This window comes from Harpia harpyja, chromosome 1 (assembly GCF_026419915.1).
Source record: "Harpia harpyja isolate bHarHar1 chromosome 1, bHarHar1 primary haplotype, whole genome shotgun sequence".
Lineage (NCBI taxonomy): Eukaryota > Metazoa > Chordata > Aves > Accipitriformes > Accipitridae > Harpia > Harpia harpyja.
In genome coordinates this window covers 59872242-59895021 of record NC_068940.1, presented here as the reverse complement: position 1 = coordinate 59895021, position 22780 = coordinate 59872242, and the positions used below count along the sequence as shown (strand labels likewise).

The window sequence follows — 22780 nt, the reverse complement described above, 5'->3', positions numbered from 1 at the left end:
GCATTTTGGAAGCATATAATTTCTTGTATGCCCTGAAAACCCAGTCAGGTCAAAAAATATCAGTACTTTCCAAAATTGGTCCATTCTGAACTCCACCATTGCTGTCAAATACCAAATATTACAGGAGAGCCAGGTACTCTCAAGTTTTGGATTAACTAATTACTGTCAACTTGTGAACCTCTTGTCTCTATTTTAAATAATTCTGTGATCCACTACTTTATGAGCTGAATTCTATACATTTTAAGTGGATATTATCTTCCACCTGTGGTTGGAAGCAAAAAGAGACTAGCTTGTGTTCCTGCAGCAGCCAGGCCTTGAAATAGCTCTCCCAAGTTGTAGGTGGATAGTCCGCTAAGTATTTTGAAACCAGAACCTTTTCTTTTCGTATTGAGTTGTTGTTTATTTTGATCTTCTCTTCACAGTTAAAACTGATTTGTTCTAGCAAAACATTCTGAATTTCCTGTCTGAGATGCTGTTCATGCAAACAGTTTCACTGAAGTCGCCACTTCTGCTTGTGTAGGGAAATTAGACTAGTGTGAGCTGTTATTCCATACAGATTCAGCACAGAATTTCAGGATATTTTTGCCCAAGAGTGATTATAAATATTTTAAAAGGTCATTTTTCTAGCTAAAAGGAGGTATTATGTCAATTAGTCAACACACTTGAATCACCCTGTGCAGCAATGTGTTTAATGAAAATTAATTTAGTAAATCCTCTCATTCTGTCACCAAAGGGTTCCTGATTCTGTTCCTCTAAACACAGAGGCAGTCCTCGTATGGATAGGCTTTAGATGAGGTTTAATTATTTGTGTAATTTACCCTGAGATCCCTTTGTGAAAAGCACTCAATAAACACAAGAGTATTGCCTTTATATAAATGCACAAGAGGATAATTGCACCTAAACTTACCTTTGACACAAAATAGTTTTATTTGAGGTAGCATCCTTTGGGTCACCAACTGCTGGCTTGAAATGGCATCTAATTTCAGGCCAGCCGAAACTTCACCATGTAGGTGTAATTTAACTTCAATTAATTTAGATGTTTTGTTCTTTTTAAGGGAATTATTGGCTATGTTTTTATCTGAATCAGGCATCTATAAATCATATTCACTGTAAATCAATGGATAATTTCAGTATTAGCATTATTCCAGTGGTACACAGCTTGTAATTATAACAGAAAGTTATTTTTTTTCCTCATAAATGATTTCAAAATACTGTATTGTGTTGTTTTTTTTAAGGATTCCATATGAGGTGCATGGATTTAGCCATGATTCAATTACATCGCTGTTTGGGCTTTGGACCTGCTATGATTTAATTACATTTTTGTTCATTCAGACGTTTATACTGCATGTATGTTTTCAAATCATTGTCACTGTAGTGGCAATTTTCCAACTTCTCTGTGCGAGAAAACGATCTTTAAAATTGTCCTCGCTCTGTAGTACTTAAGAAAGGGAAGACGTACATGAAGAAGAACCTCAAAGATGAAGGCCAGGCTTGAAGCACAGTTTCATTAATACTGGATGGCAGGAAAGGAGCCAAGTCTCAGATAATGAGGAAGGAGTTGCAATTTTTTTTAAAGCTATCTGGTGACAGGGAAAACAAAAATGACATTCAGCTGACGAATGAGCGGAGTTTGACCTAGCCTTTTGACCCTTGACAATCAATCTTACCTGCTGCTTCATAAAGAATTATAGCTATGCCACTCACATTTGACTCTGGATTTTTACTATTCTCTTTTACTTTCTTCCTTCTTTCCTTCTTTCCTTCTTTTTTTCTTTCTTCCTTTTTTTGAATACATAGTCCTAGAAGAATAAACGTGCATGATGCATGCAAGACCACACAAAACAGAAGGTAGTCTTGAAAAAGAGAGAAGGAGAGAAAAAGGATGGAGGAAATGGATGATCGGGGCAGGGTAGGGTTAAAAGAAATACAGGGATAAAACAGCTTATACATGCAATTCATAAATGCCTGTGATATCTTTGGGGCTTTGGAGGGTGACATAAATAAACAGCAGCTTGGCATCCCCCCCCTAAGTGCCCTGAACACAGTGCAGTGTCCCTGGCACAAAGAGCTGTGCAGAGCAGCTGCTGGTAGTGCCTAATGCTCTACAGGGCCATTTTGGAAGGTGATGCCTGGACTGTGCAAGGCAGAACAGATTGGGTCTGCTTGAAAACACACAGCGGGCTCCTAATGTGGTCTTATGTAATGTAGAAAAGAAAATAATGGAATTGTTAAATATAAGCTGCCTTTGCTAATAAGAGCAACAACACAGTAAAGGTGAAATATGATCCTATGCAGGAGCTATGAGAAAGCCAGCAAGAAACCAGGATTTTCGGACTTTTTATGGGATTTTGTTTTGTTTTGTTCTTTACTGTTTTATTTCAAGTTTTATTGCTGTGTACACTATTAAGAGTTTGCATACCCTTGTTACTGGAAGGGACAGTAAGTCTAGACAGCAGATGTCTGCTGTGTTATCTATTAAGGGTGGCAAAGCAAGTACTGAGCACAGTGTTAGTGGCACAACTGAAGTGAAGAGAAAATCAGATCCACAAGACACAAAGCTATTAGAACTAAGTAAAGGCCACGTTTTCCTCTTGGTTTTGGAAGTGTAAATTCACTGACGCTGCTCTCATTGCTCTGTGAAACTCAGAGAAGAATTTGTCCTACTGTCCTCATCAGCCATGTTGATTTGTATATTTTTATTTGCAGCATTTTTGCTTTGAGATACTGAAGGTAAGGCTAGTCAGCAAGTGCATATGTAATGTAGTTCACTAGCTGCAAGAGGTCACCATTGGGAGGTTTTTAGCTTTTAAGGACAAGAGGATGTCTGAGGGAAAAGGAGGGGCCTATGAGGGCTTTTTTTTTTTTTTTTTTTTTGTGCCAGTGATTACTGTGAAGGTACTAGTCTCATAGACAAAGGAAATAATAATTGATCATTTTTGTAAGTTGCATATTGTAAAATTTTAAAGGTACATCCTTGGTACTCACTCACATGAGTGAACATTCAAAACTGTAGCAGCTGATAGACAAGCCTTCTGTGTTTTTTATGGTGTGAACACATTTTTGCCCTGTCGCGTAAGTAAGGGATGACTCTGCCTTGATTCATCTTGTGCCTTTTTAGATTGGAAAGAAAATGATACAAAATATGGACAGGACAAGTCACAGGCCTGCCTTCCTCTTGAATTTTCATGATTATGAGTGGCTGTAGCCAGCTGGGCTGGATTCGGTCTTGGCTGCCTTTGCATATTTTGCTCTTCAGAAGCAAGTTCTAAGAGGAGTAACTGTTTTCTCCTATTTTGAGCTGCAATAAGGAGAGCTGTTGAGTATACAGCCTGTGTAGACTTTGTGCTTGGAGAGTACCTCCAAAACACCTCACGTGGCTGTTCTCTCTTCGGCTCTCTGACCCTTGCCATGTGTTCTCAGTGCACAAAATTGCTGGATGTTGCCTGCACAGGCTTTGTAATGCATGAAGGTCTTTCTTGCATGTATAAATGTCACACCTCTATGTGAACATCATAAACTCTACTCAGATTTCTTGATTTATTACAATTATTACTTGTAATATATTCAGAAACAAAACCAAGCAAGCCTTAATGTCGCTGGTCCTGAGAGCCTGAGAATTACTTTGCAATGAGTTAGGAAGAGGGAAAGAAGGGGCTGTTGAACAAGAGGGGGAGAGGAGTTTCCATTTCCCATTTGTTCTTATGTAATTTGGGAGGCAGTAATCATTGGTGTAGGAAGGAAGAAGGCTCACACAATAGTTCAAATTTCATAAGCATAATAGAAGTCTGGGCACAAAGCAGTGCAGTCTTATTAGCAGAGGAAGTGAGGTCAGTAGTCTTCAGCCCCTTAACAAGACGACAGTATTTACGAAGCATCACAGCGTCAGGATGTGGTTACCTACAGTCTATTCACATAACAAGCACACCGGGGTCCTACAGTTATTGCCCTTGAATTTGTTTTCCTTTCTTCATTTTCTTTTGTCATCCTCCTGTTTCTTTGGCCTAGCTTACTGCACTGGAGGAGTCACTTTATTACCTGTGATGTCTTGTTGGTGAAATTTTCTCTTGGATTTTTTTATTGTTATTATGATATTAGCTAGTTTGGTTTAGCTGGCTCCACCAGTGTGTCTCTGATGATAGAGGTGCTCACAGTGGTATGCAATGAACTCTAAGTACTAGTCTTCCAGGAAATCTGGGATTGTTTTTCATTCTGAAGTATCCTTTAAACGCAGTGTGAGACAAGTGCCTAAAATGTGCCTGAGCGTAGAGTTCATCTTAAAAGACATCCTTATTGTTGGGGGTCTCAAAAAGTCTTATGAGCTGCTGGGAATAACATCATTACCCAGACATCATCAAAAAGCAGGAAAAAAGAAAATAAATGGGTGCTTTTAAACCATCTATCTCTCATTAACACAATGGAGGAGGTAGCTCCGTAACAATCTTTTCCACGTGGAAATAAAACTTTGTGTATCTTTGACCCCCTTCATTTTGAGGATCTTTGTGCACATTGCTGTACTTCACTAATTTAGCTTCCTATGGTGGTGGAAGTGAAGTTTATTATCCCTCCTTTTCTCTTCTAGAACAGGAAAGTGAGGCAGGGAGAGTAACTGCTGTGCCCAAGGTGGTGCAGGTATGGCAGGTTCAGGAATAGGAAGTGGATTCACAGGAGCTGGTCTTAGGATCTTAGGTAGGATAATCTGTCCTCACTCCCTGTTTCTGATCTGACTTGTTCTGTCATACAGGATCTTCTTTTTTTTTTTTTTTTTTAATTAGGAAAACTGTGCTTTGCATCTTGGAAGCACAGCATGCAGGTGGGAATAGTATTTGTCAGTATAGCATATTTAATTATTTATAACTACTTTCTTTGTCTGATGGTTTGATTGTTATTTATTTTATTTTCCACCAGAAGGTTTGATCACTTAAACAGCCTGAAATCAAACATTTGGCAGTGTTTACAAATTATGAAAATCATTTCTGATTAAAGTTTTCCATGGGGAGATTAAAGTTTCAGACCAGTACGTAAGCCAAGGGCACGCTTCTGAATCTCAGCAGAGAGGACTGTTCTGTGGCATGTGCTCTGTATTCATACCCATGCTGGCACAAAGTGCAGGTGGTGGCTCGCACATTGTCCCCATGGTCTTTTTGGGGTTATTTCTTTAGAATGCTCTTATGTCAGCGGGCAAACTGAGCCCTCTCAGCCAAGGGAGATGCAGATCTGTGAGGCACCCATTAGACAGTACCTGGCAAAAAGGCCACTTGCAGTTGCAGCTGAAAGAAGTGACAGAATCGTGCAGGCATCTAAAGCTTACCTATTTTGTGGATGTACTGTAATCAAATCTGAAAATCATTGCAGCACTAGTTAAATCAGCAATGCTTCTAGCACTATGATTGCAAGAAGCCAGACGTCATTTCACTGTGCAAGATGATTAAGGACTATTAGAATTACTCTATTTAAGAATACTGCTACTTTAAAAAAAAAAAAAGAAATGGAAATCACTTCTGGTTTTGTCTGTAGTGGTCTGTGGAACAGTGTTGATTCACAGACACCACAGGTCTTATGTTCTTGGCTTCCCCTCTTAATTTCCCAGTGCAAAACATTAACGCATAAGATGCTTTCCTGGCATTAGTTTCTTTATGAACTGGAAATCCATGTGATCCATAATCCAAATGTATAAAATGGTCAGCAGTGTACGCTGCAAACCTGCTAACGAAATGTGTTGCACCGGATGACTGCTTTGGCTTGCCTTCACTTATGGGTCTTATGTTTGCATGTTGTTTTCTGATGCAGTTCTCATCAGCTCTAATGATTGGGTAGGTATTGGCAAAAAAATATCCCTAAATATTCCTGAAAAAATAAAGGCAGGAATTTACACAACTGCTTTTGCCCAAAATCACATGAATAAGACTTTCTGACAATAATGTTTAGGCAAATTTGCATTTACTTCAGTCCCCTGTTCAAAGGCAAGGATTGCTGGAGTGCCATCATAGTTTCATAAGCTATAAAGAAGTAAAGGTCTACAGCTGGCAGGAAAAAGAGGCTGTTGGAGCCATATCTGCTCAAAGTGAGGGTTCTGTATGAGAACAGCCATTGAACTGCTGGAGATAATGGCCACAGGAACTGCCCTCCCCTATAGAATGCAGGAGGACCCCTGTAGAGCTGGTCTTTTGAGGTAGTCTTTAGACAAACATGAATCCAAAAATTGCCTTTTTGGGAAGATTGTGGGAGAGAGGGAAAGAAAGGAGTGGTGGTGGTGTCACGTGATGCTGGACCTGGCTCTGTCTCAAGGATGGAGATGAAAGCATAGTTCGCCCCATGCTCCCTGGCACTTGGATGGAAAATCAAAGGGAACCATATTAATTTCAGCTTCATTGAAAACACACAGTAGAAAAAACATCCATAGTTGGCAAATGGAAAAGTTTTAAATTGATGATGGAAGAAACGTTCATTTCCAAGCTTCTGAGCGAGCTATTAAAATCAACAGAGTAAAGACAAAATACCTGGCACTGAAAATGAAAGGAACAGTTTTTTGCATCTACTTAGTTAAAACTTGGCAAAATGAATCTAAAGTAGTGGTTTCAGATTTCCCTGTGCACTAACTGTGCCAACTTTTGTTCTCAGGGTTGCCATGATAGATAGTTCATGCCACTTGAGAAGCATTTTTTCCTCTAACTTTTTAAATCAGAAGTCAATTTAAGCAAAAACTAGATCTTGTATCAGCACTGACATGTGTTTCTTTATTTTGTACTGTTGAATGGTCCAGGCTTTTCATTTAAATACATTATTTTGGAATAAGCTCATCTCCATTTATTTGACATTGGAGTTGCCGCAGTAAATCTAGTAACAGTGTTTGCCCAATATTTATGTAAGTATTTTCACCTACACCTCTCAGTGGGCTTCCTCAGGAGGATGAGAAATCCACTAATTTCACAAGCAAGGAAATTTAACAGTAAATTCTCTCCCCCGCCCCCAGCCAAACTTCATTATCTATGGCTATACATTAGCAATCAATTTCACATGATAACCAATGTTTTCATTATCATCAAAATTTTTCTTAATTCTCTACCATTAAAAGTTAGCATTTGCATTATTTTATGAAAAGGTTATATATAACAGAAGAAAAATTTAACAGAAAATTAAAATTGTTGCATGGAAACTTCACACACCTAGTTACATAACTGCTGGTATGTTTCTATAGGATGAATAAAATATATCTGTTAGGATACATTCTCTTGTGAATTTTCTGTATTTTTAGAGCACGTTCTGCAGGATTCTATTATAATTCTCAAAAGGATAACATTAACGGCAGGTGTATTTAATATTTGTAACAGTCTTAGTGCACTGGTAAACACTTTTTTTTGTGCATTAACACATTGTTGAATTTGTTTAAAAGACTGAGGAACCTAGCGATGACAAACAATGAGAAAAATGTTTTCTAGCATCATGCAGGTTTGGTATAGCTAAACACATGCAGCTGATGAGACCTAAACCCTTATTTAAAATGATATTTCATTATCCTGAATGTTAAAATTAAGGCAATGTTGCCTTAAGGAAGGCAAAGACTAGCTTCCTGTGAGTTGTTTTGGACAATTACTGGTTAGCAACCAAATTCAGTTTTGTTTCCATTATCTGGTCTGGAAAAGCAAGTATTTCTATTGATATGGGTAATAAGGTACTAGTTACTGCATCAAAAGGGCAACAGCGTTCTATTCTGACTGAATATGTGGGCAGAAATAGTAAATTATTTCTAGGTAGATTTTTGGCCAATTGTAAATTCCTCCTTTGGATTTTGTTCCGTTTCTGTAACTGGAGACTCCTGTTCCATGTAAGTAAATAAATTATTTAAGTGGAAGTTCTTTTATTAATTGCTATGTATCCCTTTTAAATTAAAAACAATTAACCTCAAAAAAGCAGCTTAATAGTTAAAGTGAGATCTAGATGCAGTTTGTTCAAAGGTCTGCTATTAACTATTTTGCAGCATACAAAAATGTATGAAATATCAAACAGCATGGGGGTTCCCGATGTGCTTTTGAAAGCCATGAAATGGATAGTGCATTGACTGGGCAGAGCAATGCAGCTGCTTTTCTGGACTCCCCAACCTTTCTGTTCAGCTGCGAATGGAGCTTCATCCTAACACAGAAGTGTGACTGACTTTACAGCCCATGAATGAGGATTGCCTATAAAAATCTTCTTCCTAAGTCTCCCACCCAAATTTTCTACTGATGAGCAGTTTATCTATGTGAATAACCAGGTTTTTTATTTCAACAGTGAGCAGGAAATTTAGGTAGGTGGAAGCACATCAGCACTCAAAGAGCAGCTAATTCAGTGTTGCTGTGTGAAGGTGATAGACACCAAGCACAGCCAAACTAGGATTAGCACCTGAAGCAGCAACGTGTTTGCCTGATGAGCTATAGGGACAGGACAGAAATCTCATATTCAGCCTCCCTCGTTTTACTGCAAATTAAAAATGGTCAGTCCATCCACAGTAGACGACCAGCTGCAGAGTCCAGAGCTGCTGCTCACCTACTGTTTAACTTTGGGTTTAATCTCTCTGCAAGTAAAATAAACAAACTAGAAAAAGTGATATAGGCAGATTGTCTTAAACTGACCTGTAGTTAGCTTAAAGCTTGCAAAAAGAAAGCAGCTACGGATACTCTTGTATGTTTTGAAATGCACACAACTAAATACAGCTGTTCCTATCTATGCACAGCAAATAATAAAAATCATGGAAGATTCTTAAAGACAGCAAAATAGAGCTACTGTGGGTCAACAGCAGGCAAACATAATGTACCTTGCTAGTGATACATACATTCAGGAATGGCTTGTGGTGTGACAGATTACCAAATTAGAGTTCGCTTCCCAGCTCCTCTACAATTTCTCATGTGGAGGGAGTTGTGTAGTCTCTCTGCATTGATCCCTTATCTAAAGAAAGAGCACCTCCATCTTCTTACGTATTGAGGTTACAGCACCTAGCATAGCACCTCCTCACCAACCCAGTGACCTATGCTCAAGATTGCTCCTGTACCACAGCTATTAAGCAGTATCTTGTGTCACTTAGAGAAAGTTTTTTAGTCCATTTTTATTCTTTAATGACTGGTGAAGAATGCCATGTTCAGCATGGTACTGTGCATGTGTCCCAGCTGGTGAGGAATGGCCTTCAGTCCCTGGGAGCTGCATAGGAACTGAGAGCATTACAGCCCTTGCAGGATCAGGCCACATGTTTTGTTTTGTTCTCTTCCCCACCTTTTTCACCCTGTTGCTACCATTTTTAATTTTTCATGGCTTGGTGAAACTAGGCAAAGTTCAAGGCTATATTGAGGATAGCGGGGCCCATTGTTAACAAGGTTGAAGCCTACATCACTGCTCCAGCAGAGCATTTGTGTGCATGGCCTTGCAGCAAGGTAAAACTGCCACTTTTGCACCTGGTTCTCGCACTTGCTATTGTAGTTTTATTGACTGTAAAGGAAAGGACTGGGCTGGACTGCATTTTTTCCCTTTCTCCTTACAGCGTACCCATTGCTGTTTTCTGAGTCATTCCATAGCCTGTTCTCACTGCTGCTCAGCTAACTTCTCTAGCTGGAATTTGCATGCTGGGAGCCGAATTTGCATCTGCTTGAATCTTGGAGTTCTTAATAGAAGACAGAGTTGTCTCAGGTCTATCAGTTTTCAGAACAGACTGGAAGTTGAAAATGATAGAAACACGGATATAATGAGAGTCTGAGAGATGAAAGCAGCCAGTCACAGCAAGTCACCTGAGTGGGCACGGTACCCTCTGCTGCTTTCACTCAGTTGAGGCTGGGAGAAAGTGACATTGTCCTTTGTCATTCTCAGGACACTTCCACAAGCTCAGCATCAAGGCCAACCTTCTAAACCACAAACACTTTGATCCACTATTCGATTATATTGTTTAAAAAGCCCAAACACACACATGCACAAAAAACCCAGTACATTTCACTTACAGTAACTTCACTTTTAGTTAAGGAAACATGACTCACTTCAAAGACTCTTTGAAGAGACTTCTAATAATTCCTGATCTTCAAAGAACCATTGCTGAAGCTATACCTGGATAAATATTTCTTTGTCAGAAGAGCCATTTGCCATAAACAATTATAGAAGATGCAACTGCAGATCTATTATCTGAAAGAATGCAAAATCACCCTTTGAAGCCACCAGGCAGTTCAGCCAGTTCCTGTTGACAAGACTTTGCCCCAAAGCCTCACATAGCCACCTTGCTAGCAGAAATGTCAGGGTACCCGGTGGACTGGGGACCTGTGGCTGCCTGAACTGCAGGACAGGATTCTGCACTTACAGCATTTCAAAGAGACAAGGAGGGAAAAAAATAAGCTGCAGTTCCTGTTATTAAAGGTTGTATGTGCAGAGTGTGCCCAGCCTTTCTCTGATGTCCATTATGAGTCATGGCCATTCTTCTCTGAGTCAGCAGACTGTTGTTTCAAGCTTAATTTCTTTGTGTCATTCATCTGTTCCCTGTCACATCCCTTTGTCTGTGAAATCTTATATTGGGCTCTGTTGGCCTTTAGATGATAATTTTTTTTCTCTGTCAATTAGTTTCTTTCAAAGGAGGCCTGCAGAATTTTTCCCAAGAAATGGGAGGTTGTCTTCAATTCTGTTCCATAGGAACAGTCTTACGGGCTCAATATGGTCTGGAAATCCAATCTGTAGGAACACCATGCCACTCAATTCGATTTTCCATTCCAGCACTATTCTATTCTTGGACAATCTGGGACCAGTCCTGCTCTCTGTAACTAGAAAACTGCTTTTATCTGGCATAAGGACTTGATGTTAAGATCCTGCCCCCTGATCTCTGAGAGAGTCATGTTTTCACACACACATGCACACACACACACAAAAATCAGGCTGGTAAAATTAGGAGTTTAACAGATCTAGATGTCGCTTGCTTGACACTCAGCCTTTGGCATTCAAACACTTACATTGCCCTCAGACTATGTTATGGTGGATTTTTAATTGCCTGTCTTTGCATGAGAGTCCTGAGACAACTCCCTGATTGATCCCCTGTGTCTTGATGATACCCTGACTCCAGTTAATGTTTCAGCCATCTGTACATTATGAGGCTTAAGGTCCCATTTGAGCTGAGGAAGCAAATGGCTTATTAAAGTCTAATTTCTCCAGCTTGTTCTTGCCTTTGGGCATTTTAAATAGGTTAATGCAATTTTTACAATACACTCAGGGAACTTTACTCACAGAGTGTTGTCATAAACTAGAGGAAAATAGCCCCTAGATTATCTCAAAATGGGAAGTATTCCAAATATACTTGCCCTGATGCTTAGTCAAGCTCCCTACCTAGAACAACAACTTTTTCTTCCTTTTTTTTTTTTTTCTTAAGATTTTAGTGGAATTTTGTACATTTTAAGGTTTGGCAAGGAAAAAAAATGTCAGATTTATTTAATGCAGTGGATCGTTTTTCAGGGAAGTTCCAGTATTCATCAAAATGTGGAGACACCACAGGCACCATATAAATTATGATGGTTTTCTTCTTAATACTTCCTTTTTATTGCCTATATTCTTTAAAGTGAATTTAGTGCTCATGAAAGATGCTGGATATGACAACAGTAGAAAGCAAAGCCCTCTGTTTATCTGCAGAATTGGTACAGAGGAGCATTGGCAATGCAAGTTTCTCCCCATAACCCCATCTGCGTTCTGCAGCTGTATCCTTGAGGGATCACCTTTAGGAAGAGGAAGATGACTTGGTCTCCTTACTCTTTCTATCCTTATCCTCTCTGCTGAAAGCGCAAATAAAGATGTCAGTTGATGCCATCCAAGGCCGTAGTCTTTATGATCTTCCTAATAGGTATTGGGAGACCATCAATTTATTACCTTGACTGTGTGGCAGACTGCTTTCAATGCAGGCTCTCTGTGGGTATCTGTGTGTGAATGCATCTTCTATACATCTAATACATCTTCTATAAGGTAGAAAACACTCAAAAGTGCCATTAAAGTGCAATGACTTTTGTTCCCTATATTGACCTAGCCTGGATTTGAACCAGTGATTTAGAAATAATATGCTCTGTATCCCATTACTAATCTCTTCAGCCACAAGTCCAACCCTTCCTTTTTTTTCACAAAGAGGGTGCTGACATATTTAAGACAACTCACATTTTGCTCTCAAAAAGAAAACAACCATATGGAAAAACATGTTGGGTATTTGGCTAACCTACCCCTCATTACCCAGGAGGGAGACAGTGTAAACACAGGCTTGCATTAGACTGTTCAGCGTGTGTATTCAATCTTTAGAAATCTGTTTCAAAGAAAAAAAAAAGGCATACACCTCATTAGAAGAGAAATAACAGGGTGGAAAAAAAAGTGGGCCCTGTCAGTTTGAACACAAGCCCAGATGCTTAAGTTAGTTACACTTTTCAGTTTAAGGCAATGCAAATCCATTCTCCATTACTGGGGAAGTGGAAAAAGGCATTAGGCCCTTGAAAAGACAAGAGTCAAGTTCTGTGCTCAGTCAAATAGGAGAAGGTTTAATGTATGATTTTCTTCTTTTTAGTCCATTGTACATTGTATCAAGGCACTGAAGAACATCTATGCAATTATGTAAATAGGAGGTTAGAGTAGCACAATAGTTTGTAGGCTAAAATTGTTTCTTATTCCTCCTGCCCCTTCTTCCTCTTTACGCAGAAACAAACATGCACAAAACATTAATAAAATAAATCAGACATTATGTGAAGCTTATCCACAAGAGCAGATTTTAGATACAAATTGAATCCCTGAACATTAATTTGATCTTCTGCCAAGCACTATAGAGGTCTTAAGAATCTGGGTTTATATTGTGAATGAGAGGTGAAGAGTCCTAATTCTTACATTATTTTCATTATATAAACATTTGTGGGCTTACTTATGTTCCTTGCTTTTTGGAGAAATGTGATTAAACTTTAAAATGTGTATTTTTATTTAAAATACAACCAGAGCCATTCCCATACTTACGCAATAATATGTTAGCCAGAGGCAGCAGGCAGTTGATACTACTTTCAGTGAATATGATCAGGATTGGGATTTGAAGACAAAGCCTTTTCAGTTTTCCCACTTAGAAAAAGATTCAGTCATTCCCCCTGTTAGGGACCAGACTGCTTCTTTCAGCATGGTTGCATCAGAGGTGAATTCTTCCCATTGCACCACTCTACTTGACAGAGGGGCGTTTTAGTTTCATTTCAGTTTCCTGTGTAGGTAACCAGCAAAGGAACAGAAGATACAAGGGAAACATGAAAAGATACATTTTATGTAAATATTGTAAATGCATAGCAGCATTGTGCCTAAGGTATCCCCCAAAGGAAGCCAAGGAGTGTGTTCCTTAGATCATAACTTTCTCTTAGTCCTTAAAGTAGTCTAAGGTCTTTGACAAGTATAGAAGTAGGTGACCTGGGAGATCAGAAAGTTTGCTTTCACTGCCTCTTGACCATCCATTTGCACCACTTAACTCCGTATCTCTTATTCTAATGTAAATGCTATGAAACTGTGGCTAAGCATAATCCGCTTAAAGTATGATCATAAAACATGGGGTGATCCCTTGAGAAGTCTGCCACGGCACAACAGCAACCAAGAAATTATAGTTAAAACTTAAGTTTCAAAACCCCTCAATGGCATTGTTTCTTTGTAGATATTAGTTCTTCTTACTATCTTCTTGGATACCTGGTATATATTCAACACGTATTTTTCTCAAGGAAAGTTGAAATGTCACACAGCTTTTGTGGATTTTGCAGGCATTTTTAGTTAATTATCTCTCTTTTAAAGTGATGTACTTTATGTTGGGTTTTTTAACCACAGAAAGAACTTTTTGCAAGCCTTTTTAATTCTTGAATGCAATTCTGAAAGAAAGTAGGCACTTCTCACTTAAGATATGTCAAAGTTTTAGCCAGCTGTTAGCCAGTAAGTCATAAAAAGATTCCTGTGAGATAGGCAGTGCATGTTATCTTTTATACATGCAGACATAGCACTGTTGTACCACCTGAAATTCCATCAGGCTCCAAGCTCTGCAGAAAGTGACAAATGCTGGACAGGTATACGATTTATAATGGATGAGCTATGCAAGCAAGCTCTGGGAGTTGGATTGGATTTGATTACAAACAATAATGTGACACAAACCCTGCTGTGGATAGTACACACATTGTGAGAGGCAGTGCAATCAGGCAGCATGAACACTGGACTGCAGGCATGATCCGAAGCCCTAAATCCACCTTTGCAGTACACCTACTGTGTGGCTTTGGGAAAGCCTTGTCTGATCTAACAGTCCATCTTCCAATTCCGTATCTGTTTGTTTAGCAACAGCATGTTAAACAATCATACCTCACTAAGCCACTTCAATGCAATTTATAGCTCAGCATGATAGTAGGCTTTGGAGAGGCTTTTTAAAGGAATTATGTGAAAAGACAAGAAGTTATTCGAGTAATTTTGTGCAGTTGCTGGCAATGAACTTGGAAACTTTTCCATGAAGTAACTTTTCTCCGTCAACAAAATTTTCCCCAAGGGACCACCTTCCACCCCTGCAAGAATGAGTGCACTTCCAGTACAAAAGTGAATGGTAGAGATACTGATATTCCTGCATCGGCCAACATCCAAGTATTGAGCAGTACTGAATGCAAAGCTTTTCTGCTCCTAGATGGGGATGAAAAAATCTCCGTATCAAGCCATCATCTGGGAGTGCTGGGCATGCCCACAGAATTTACAAACTTGATGTTTTCCAAGTCAACTTCAGACTCTTTTCATTCATTGGACAGATCAGGCTGCCTGAGTGATTGCACCTGCTCACATTGTCAATGCACAGAAGTATGTTGGTGATGGTCGTTTGACATTGGTTACATTAGCAGCTCAGTAGGACCTGAACCTGCAAAATTTTAGGTGAAAAAAAAAAGCTCTTGAGGCATTTTTTCCTCTTTTTCTTCCCTCTGGATTCTGCCTCTTGTTTTATGTATTGGCAGAAGAAAGAATGTGCAAATCAAAATGTCCATTAAAGAGAGTATTGGTCTTGTGGAGAATGGAAGTTTGACGAAGATTTAATTTTTAAGAATGTAATTCAACAGCTGATCAAAGGCATGACTCGTTAATGAAACTGAGGTCTACACCATTAGGATGACTGTTCTAGCAAGTAAATCCCAACACGTGCAACAATATAATCTTTCTTTCTTAAGCAGATTCATACATTTAGGAAAACTGCATTTCAATAAGTGTGGATTTTTGTCCAATGGTAAACAAACATATCAGTACTATTTCTGTATATCTGTATCTATGCTTTAGACTGTAATTTTGCAAGGCTGCTTATATCACTGTTTGGCAATATTTCAAGGAAAGCATCCTGAAAGAAAATCATATACTCTGTGGTGAACACTAATATGAATAATTATTAAATATTAGTCTTTTGATTGCTCTGAGCTACATGCAAACACACAAAATAATAAACTTTTTGCAATGTAATGTAACCACCCCTTTGTTTGTTTTAGTTTGTCAAGAAACTTCATTTATATACACTATGGGCTTCTTTACCATTCTTCTCCTCTTATCTTGTATGTCACCATTTTAAGAAGTCCAGGCAGTGATGCTTTTATCTTTAATATTATATCAACAGATATTTTTTGCATACCATAAGTTCAATCATAAGATCATTGACAAAAATTTAGCGCTGCCCTGTTTTTGCACTTTTATGTTATCAGAATCGTAGTGATCCCTCTGTCCTATGTTACCTCATGTTATCTCAGATTGATACTTCCAGCGTTCTTTTAATTATTGGCCATATTTTCCAAATTCTAGCTGAAAGGCATACCTCCAGGAGCCAAACATGTTCTGTGCTCCAAAAATGTTGCAGTAGATGGCTTCTCCTCCACCTTGAATGCTTTTGGTTGTCCCCCTACTACATGCCTGTCCCCAGTGCCCTGCATACAACGTATGGCATTCTGACAAATCCATTCTTCCAAGCTGTGGCCTTTAAGAGTGCCCTGTGGGAGCAAAAGGGTTTGGGGAGCATTGCAGTACAAAAACCCCCACTATAGTTTGCTATAGAGAAAGTTTTGTCTCTTCCTGTCCAGTTGTGCACATAGGATATAAAACGGTCCCTCATTCCTCTCTATGAGCTGCGTGTATTACAAGTTATGCTTCTGTAGGGCATCTTTGCATTAATTTCTATACTGGAGTCTGTGGAAACAGTAAGGGCATGTTGTATTTGCAGTCTTGGTTCTGGTTATCAAAGGTTTGTCCAGACTGCTAAGCTATCACAGGTGAGGAAATGGCCTGCACAAGATAAAGAGCTGGTCTAGATTAGTTTTTTCCTCATGGGAATGGGAAGGGTCTTTCCGCCTCAGAGTACATACCTACAGATGGAACTGGTGAATAGTATTCCTTGCTATCTGAGGTGCTTCACGCTATGGTTAGTATTTGTCTGTGCAGTTGCTTTCTTGTATACACACCTTCTCCATTCTTTGTTTTCATATGCCTTAGATTATATTTCCACTTACTACCCTCTTGGCTTTTGGGCATTTAGATACGAGTTCTGATCATGGAGTTGATGGGAGTGTACCCTTACTTCTCCAGGCTGATTTCTTTTGCATGAAATACCATGCATGTTTTTAATCTGGTGGTCACTCTGCTTTATGTTGAAACACAAAACTTCCATCAGGAACTTTCCTGATGGAAATATATTGGTGTTACCAGTCCTCCTCTGCATTATTCAGGTTCTTTGTTGAAGTCACATACATGACTATAATTCTTGTAAAGGCATATTTGTAGCTTGATTCCTGCCTCTGGTGAAAGAAAATTTAGAGCAGCTATGATTATAGGAATGGATGACCAACAGCTCTTCCTGCCAAGCCTTTTACTTTTCCTTCATAAAGCCTATACTGGCTTACCCATTCTGCCTCATCTTTCTCTGTTTTCTATTCTTCTTTCTTTGCTTATTCCAGTTCATGGCTCATTGATTTCATAAGTCATACCAAGACCTCAGGTTCATCCCCAGGGCATAGACATCTAGAAAGCTGAAATAGGGATGTTGGCATGAAAAGAAAGTAGAGATGACTTGGCTTTATCTGCCAATCCACAAATAACTTGGTGAACAGAGTTTCTGGCCATGAAATCTGAATGCCATTTTAGAAATAACAAATTTGATTCATTCCTAGTTTACTTTGGCTTCTGCTGATGGAAATTAGAATACAGAGTGGTGTTGGCAAAGCAGTATACAGAGTGCAAAATAGTGCAATGACCTTGTAAGCCATTCCTCTTGGGATCTTACAGCTGTCTACCACAACCCCTAAGATGTTGATTAAAGTGGGTGAGGCTGGAGACCCAGGTGACTTATTCAGGGCATAACACCAGAAAGTATCAGGTTCCTGTGATGTTCTGGCTGCTGCTTAAAGCTGTTCTTCCTTGGTGACATCCTTGTGGCATACTTCTTGCCTTCCTGAATTTAATGAATGCCCTAGTCAATTTGAAAGTGTCTCTGGGAGATAAAGTTTGCTTCTCTGTGCCAGCAGGTTGATGTGAGCCACTGGTTTCCAAGCCTCACATTTGGAGCACATGCTAGCAAAATATGACAGACCTTTACTGCCAGGAGTAAGTGAGCAGTGCAAGTGCACCCTATTTCATAAGAGGAACTTTACAGCTTTTAGATGTGAATGATAAGGAGCAGTGCTAATTTCAAAGGCACACACATTTTATCGGGTATTTTTGCTACGTATTCATTGCACAAGAAATTTTACAGCTGAGTGTTTTATTTCCTGACATCTGCTGTATAAAGACAAGACAAAGCTCTTTTCAGAGCATCCTTTATTTTACAACTATGGTTTTCTCCTCCTTTATATAACCACACCAGTTCATGTTAAGTTCTTGCTATGCTGTGTACAGTGGCATCCTGTTCGCCTCTTCTCTAGGCAGGCTTCCATTTTTTCAAATTTCCATTGGCTTCACTGGTAAGCTTGTCTGAGCAAAGGCTGCTGGTCAGCTCTGATGCCTGTCCTGTGCCAGAGGTGTAGCCCTTCCAAAGGTTTGTTTTCATTGCCTCCAGTGAAGTCCAACTCTTACCACAGAACTGCACTGGCAGAACCACAGGCTGTTATTGATGGGAATGTGTTTCATGCCACAACCTGAAGTCTGAGGCCAGTTGACCTCAGTGGGCAGTATGCCCCACAATGTAACAGAATAAGAATTTAATCCAGAATATTTTTAGTACAGTAGGTATTACTGAAACCTACATAACTCCCTTCCCTCTCTTCAATTCACAGCTACCTCATCCCTGAACTCCCAGCTTCAACAGCTTCAGCATCTTCAGCAGCTCCAGCATCAACAGCAGCAGCAACAAGGTCAGCAGCAGCAACAGCAGCAGCAGCAAAGCCAGCAGCAGCAGCAAGGTCAGCAGGCACAGACTCCACAGCCACCCCAGCAGCCACAGCCGTCAGCACCACCACAGCAGAACCAAACACAGGCCCAGAGCCAGAGCCAACCGCCTCCAGCCCCACAGTCCTCCAGCTCCCCCCAGAAACCTAGCCAGTCACCAGGGCATGGCCTTCCATCTCCTCTTACTTCACCAAATCCATTGCAGGTAGGACGCTATGTACAAGTCTCTAACGGTCTAACAACAGAAAGTGCATACTCTCCCCCTGCAAGGGGAAATCAAGTGAAGGTTACACCTTCTGACCATACAGGCTGAGAAATTCTACCTCGTATTAGTTAATCCTTAAGGCATGCAGCTTAGAACAGCTAAAAGGCCTGATAAGCCAGAAAAGCATAACTAATGATGGTCCTAGTCTGCTCCTCTTTTGCTTTTAAAGTCCATATCATATAACCCATAGAAAATGATCTAATTTTTTCCATGGATTCAGCATGTGCCCTTTGCAAATGGCATTCGTCCAGCAGTCATTCACCCTTTGTGGTAACTTATGAGGACAGCAAAGTTAGCTGTTCATTAGCAGATGATCCTGACTGTTCCTAAAAGAAAGAAAGCTTCTGCTGGTGGATGTGTGCAAGGGATGGATGGGTTATCCTTCCTCTTGAAATCACAGTCCCAGTGTTTATCCTGCTAAGAATCAAATACTTCTGTTAAGAGTCTCAGTATATATTCCAAAGCTAAGAATGCCAGTTAATGCCTTTCCTAGATGCTCACTCCAATGACACAGATGTTTTTTAATAGACCAACAGCTGTGGCACCTACACTAATGCTGGGCTCTGCCTGTCTTGGAATTCCCGGGCAGAAACAGAAGAGCTCTGATCCAGTGGTCCTAATTTCTTATACTTGGGTTTTCTCGCACTACATATGTCATGCTATATTCACGTCCTGCAAGAACAGCTTTGACAGTACCCACAAGTATGAGTCTGAATAAACACCAGGGTAGTCTGTGAAGTGAGCAGAGTGTCTTTAACTGGGCAGTGGAACTGCACTTAGAAACCAGCAACGTCTCTATTCACTTTATTCTCTAAATTTTGAGACCCCACTTTAAAGGTTTTATCCACACTGATGGATTCGGCTCCATTTCCTGCAGAAATTAAACTGCATTAGCTTAGTAATTAAAAAATCCTTTTTCAAACAATTAAGGGAATTGGTTTACAAGAAGCTGTGTTTGCCATGTGGCCAGTCAAACCTGCATTAATCTGAGCTTCAACTAAATTGCATCAAATCTGATTTTTTAATGGTTTAGATAATAGACTTAAAAGTCCACAAGAGAGGTGTCCTTGCTTCCTGAGCTTTTTCTTATAGTAGAGCATAATGTTCCTAGAGCTTCTTCTGTGTATTGTCTTAAGGGTTACTTAGGCACCACTTAACGCCCAGTCTATCATGCTAGTGAGTGCTTTGGGACTCTTTAGTATGCAGATTATTGACAGACAGGAATATTTCCAGAGGAGCTTCTGTTACATTTTATTGTCTTAGTACAGCTGTAATGTATGGACACTAACTGTATATGCTATAAGTTGATAAAACTGCCTGCTAAATATTGTGCTTCAAAAGGCATTCAGTTTTCCAAACAAAGCAAATGCACACATAAGTTAGCGTTGGGGTAGGGAGGAAGTTGGATTATCTCAGTGAACATACCTCAGGAGGGTTGTACTAAGGCTGAATCTGAAGTCTTAGCTCTCATACAGCCTCTGGTCCCAATGTGAATCTCAACTGAATTGGAGTACTTCCAGTCTCATCTGTGACCTACAGGTACAGGCCAGTAGAAGCACTTTCTACTGTTAGCTCTCCAGGGTCACATCTCACTTGCAGAAGTACAATAAAAGTAAGTAAAACCAATAATTCCTTGCACGGGAGGTGCCAATGTCAATGTTTTCATGGAGGTACCTTGGCACATTGCTCTCTTTAGCATGCTTATCTTCACAACTACCCTTCTGAGGGCAGTCTGGATGTGGCAGACTCAACAGAAGTGGAAGGAGGGAACGAGGTACTCTGAGGTGGTTTTAGTTCAAACACTGTCCCCTAAACCTTTTAGGAACTGAGATTAGAGTTAATGAAAGACACTAGCATGAGAGGTCTGGCATTCCCACTGGGCTGAGCTCAGCCAGTACTGCTAAGCCAGCTGCGTGACTGGGACACTTTCAGAATTAGAAGTCATTAGCTGTCAGCTCTGGCTCAACATTAAAGAGTTAGTAATACATTGGGGGATAAGTATTTTTAATGTTCTTTCCTCTCTGATTCTTGCCATTTAAATAGCCATGAAAACCCAAAGTTTGTTCACAGATACAAATACGCTGTGTGCTGACATCCAGAAGAGAAGCCAGAATTCAGGATGGTACTTCAGGCCTCACCTTAGTGATGTGTGTAGGGCCATTAGTTTGGCCTTCTAGCTATTTCTACAGCATTTCTACAGCAAGTGTAATACTTCTTAAGCTTCCCTAAGAAATACTGAAGAACTTGAAACATGCTCTGTCATATTGCTGAGAATGGTGAGACTCTTTAATATGCAAACAAGTGACACTCAGAAATATTTCTAGAGGAACTGCTGTTGCACTTTATATATGGTTGAAGGATGTGTTTGGGTACTTTTCTGAAGCAGAGCAGTGGTAAGATCTCTATGAAATTTGTCTTTGCATTCTAAACCCTGCAGAGAAAAGGTGTTTTACCCCCGTACATCTAGCTTGAGGACTGGATCTGAAATTTTTTTCTTCTGCACAAACATAAAAAAAAAAAAAGAAAAAAAAAAGGAGGGAGCACACGTTTCACAGCAGTTCATATATCCAGTTCATAATAGCTACTTAGAATGTGGATTTTTTTTAATGTCTAATGCTTTAACTTAAAAATCGACCTAGAACAAAATTCAGAGATATTATGGCCTCTAAGGTAATGTTCTTTATGAACTAGAATGAAATGGGTTTTGTTTGAAGAATATTAAGGGAATAAAGATCAACTAAGTTAAAGTTTGACAGCTTAAATTTCATTTCTGAATTCTTGATTTTTTCATGTGGGCTTTATCCTCTTACATTATTCAGGATCTGTCTGAAAGATATTAGTTTAGAACAATGCAACCTCAAAAAATTGTCATGGAAAGTCAGTAATTCAGGAGGATGATTGTGTTTGTTTCAAAAAACTCTGAAGGATAACAGCAATTACATCTCAAAATGTACAGATGCTGTCATGTCCTTCAGAAGGCAAATTAAATGAAAGTGACTTGCTTATGTATACCTGGGTGAGGTACTTTTGCTAGCTGATCAGAAATTAATAATACCGGTGCAGTGTACACCAGCTAAAAGTCTCAGAACGATTCTTGTCAGATTATTCTGTAATACTCTGCTCTAATTTTATCACTATTCTTTACTCAGTTCAGTGGGCTGGATTGTAGTTACAAAACTATTATTTTTAGGAAGTCTTTTAATGATTGTGTAGAAAGATGAAAAACCTCACTTTAGGTTCCAGGGCCTGGATTCTGTGCTGACATTAGTGATGATGCTCTAGATTTACACTGGTAAAAGCAAAACACTGCAGAACCAGAGTCATCGCTGATTTGCAAAAGGCAACAAACAAGAGGAGAATTTTCCAAAGCAGAGCTGTATTTCAGGAGGTGGTGGGTCAGGTAGATGATGGAAGACTTTCATCCCTTCATTTTAAAATGGTGAAATTCCTCATATAGATAATGGTAGTCTGATTTTTATTTTCATTGCATCAATTGATTGAGACAAAGGAATCCAGAGGTGAAAGACAACCTGTCTGTTGTTGCATATCAGGGACTTCGAAGCTTTTACTTCTGGGAAAATACACTTCTCCAAATAAGCTTCTCCTGTGAATGTTTAGTGTTATTACATGGCAAATTACACAGGTTCTTGAATGGTCAGCATGTTGCAACTTCAAAGCATAGTTAGCACCTCTTACAGGGTTTCCATTCAATTAAATTTCTGGAGCCATAAGATCTTGATTATATGCTGTATAAAATCAGATGAGCCAAGTACTAAGGAGCCAATTATTCTGCTTGACTACCAGAATAAGGCACTTTGTATCAGCAACATATATTTAACTGGCTCCAAATGGAGGTTAGCTTCTGGTGCTGACACTCGCTGTATGTTTTAGCACTATGGATAAGATGAACGTACCCACAGCTAGATCTACAAAGGGAGAGCTACACTATAGGAATAGAAGAATTCCCAATGATTTCTACTGTTCTGTTCATGTGCGAATAGGAACAGACAAACAGGAAATCCCCCAGGGATTGCCCCACTGTAAAATTATTCTGACCGTTTTCAGAACTCTTTCCTAAAGCACCTTTTTGTCATAGAAGCCTACCTACAACAACTGCAGCTGATGGAAGATGATGAGTGAGAAAAAAACAATAATAAAAGGAGGGAA

The 22780-nt window shown here is 39.5% G+C and overlaps 1 protein-coding gene across 3 annotated transcripts in view; it reads left to right on the top strand.

Moving 5' to 3' along the window:
- The window catches only part of POU6F2 (POU class 6 homeobox 2), a 320035-nt gene that overhangs the window by 202301 nt on the left and 94954 nt on the right, over window positions 1-22780 (top strand). For all 3 annotated transcript variants that reach the window (XM_052796135.1, XM_052796153.1, XM_052796145.1), the window contains exon 5: window positions 18237-18553. In XM_052796135.1, the coding sequence (XP_052652095.1) occupies window positions 18237-18553 (317 nt within the window). The remainder of the gene's footprint in view (window positions 1-18236; window positions 18554-22780) is intronic.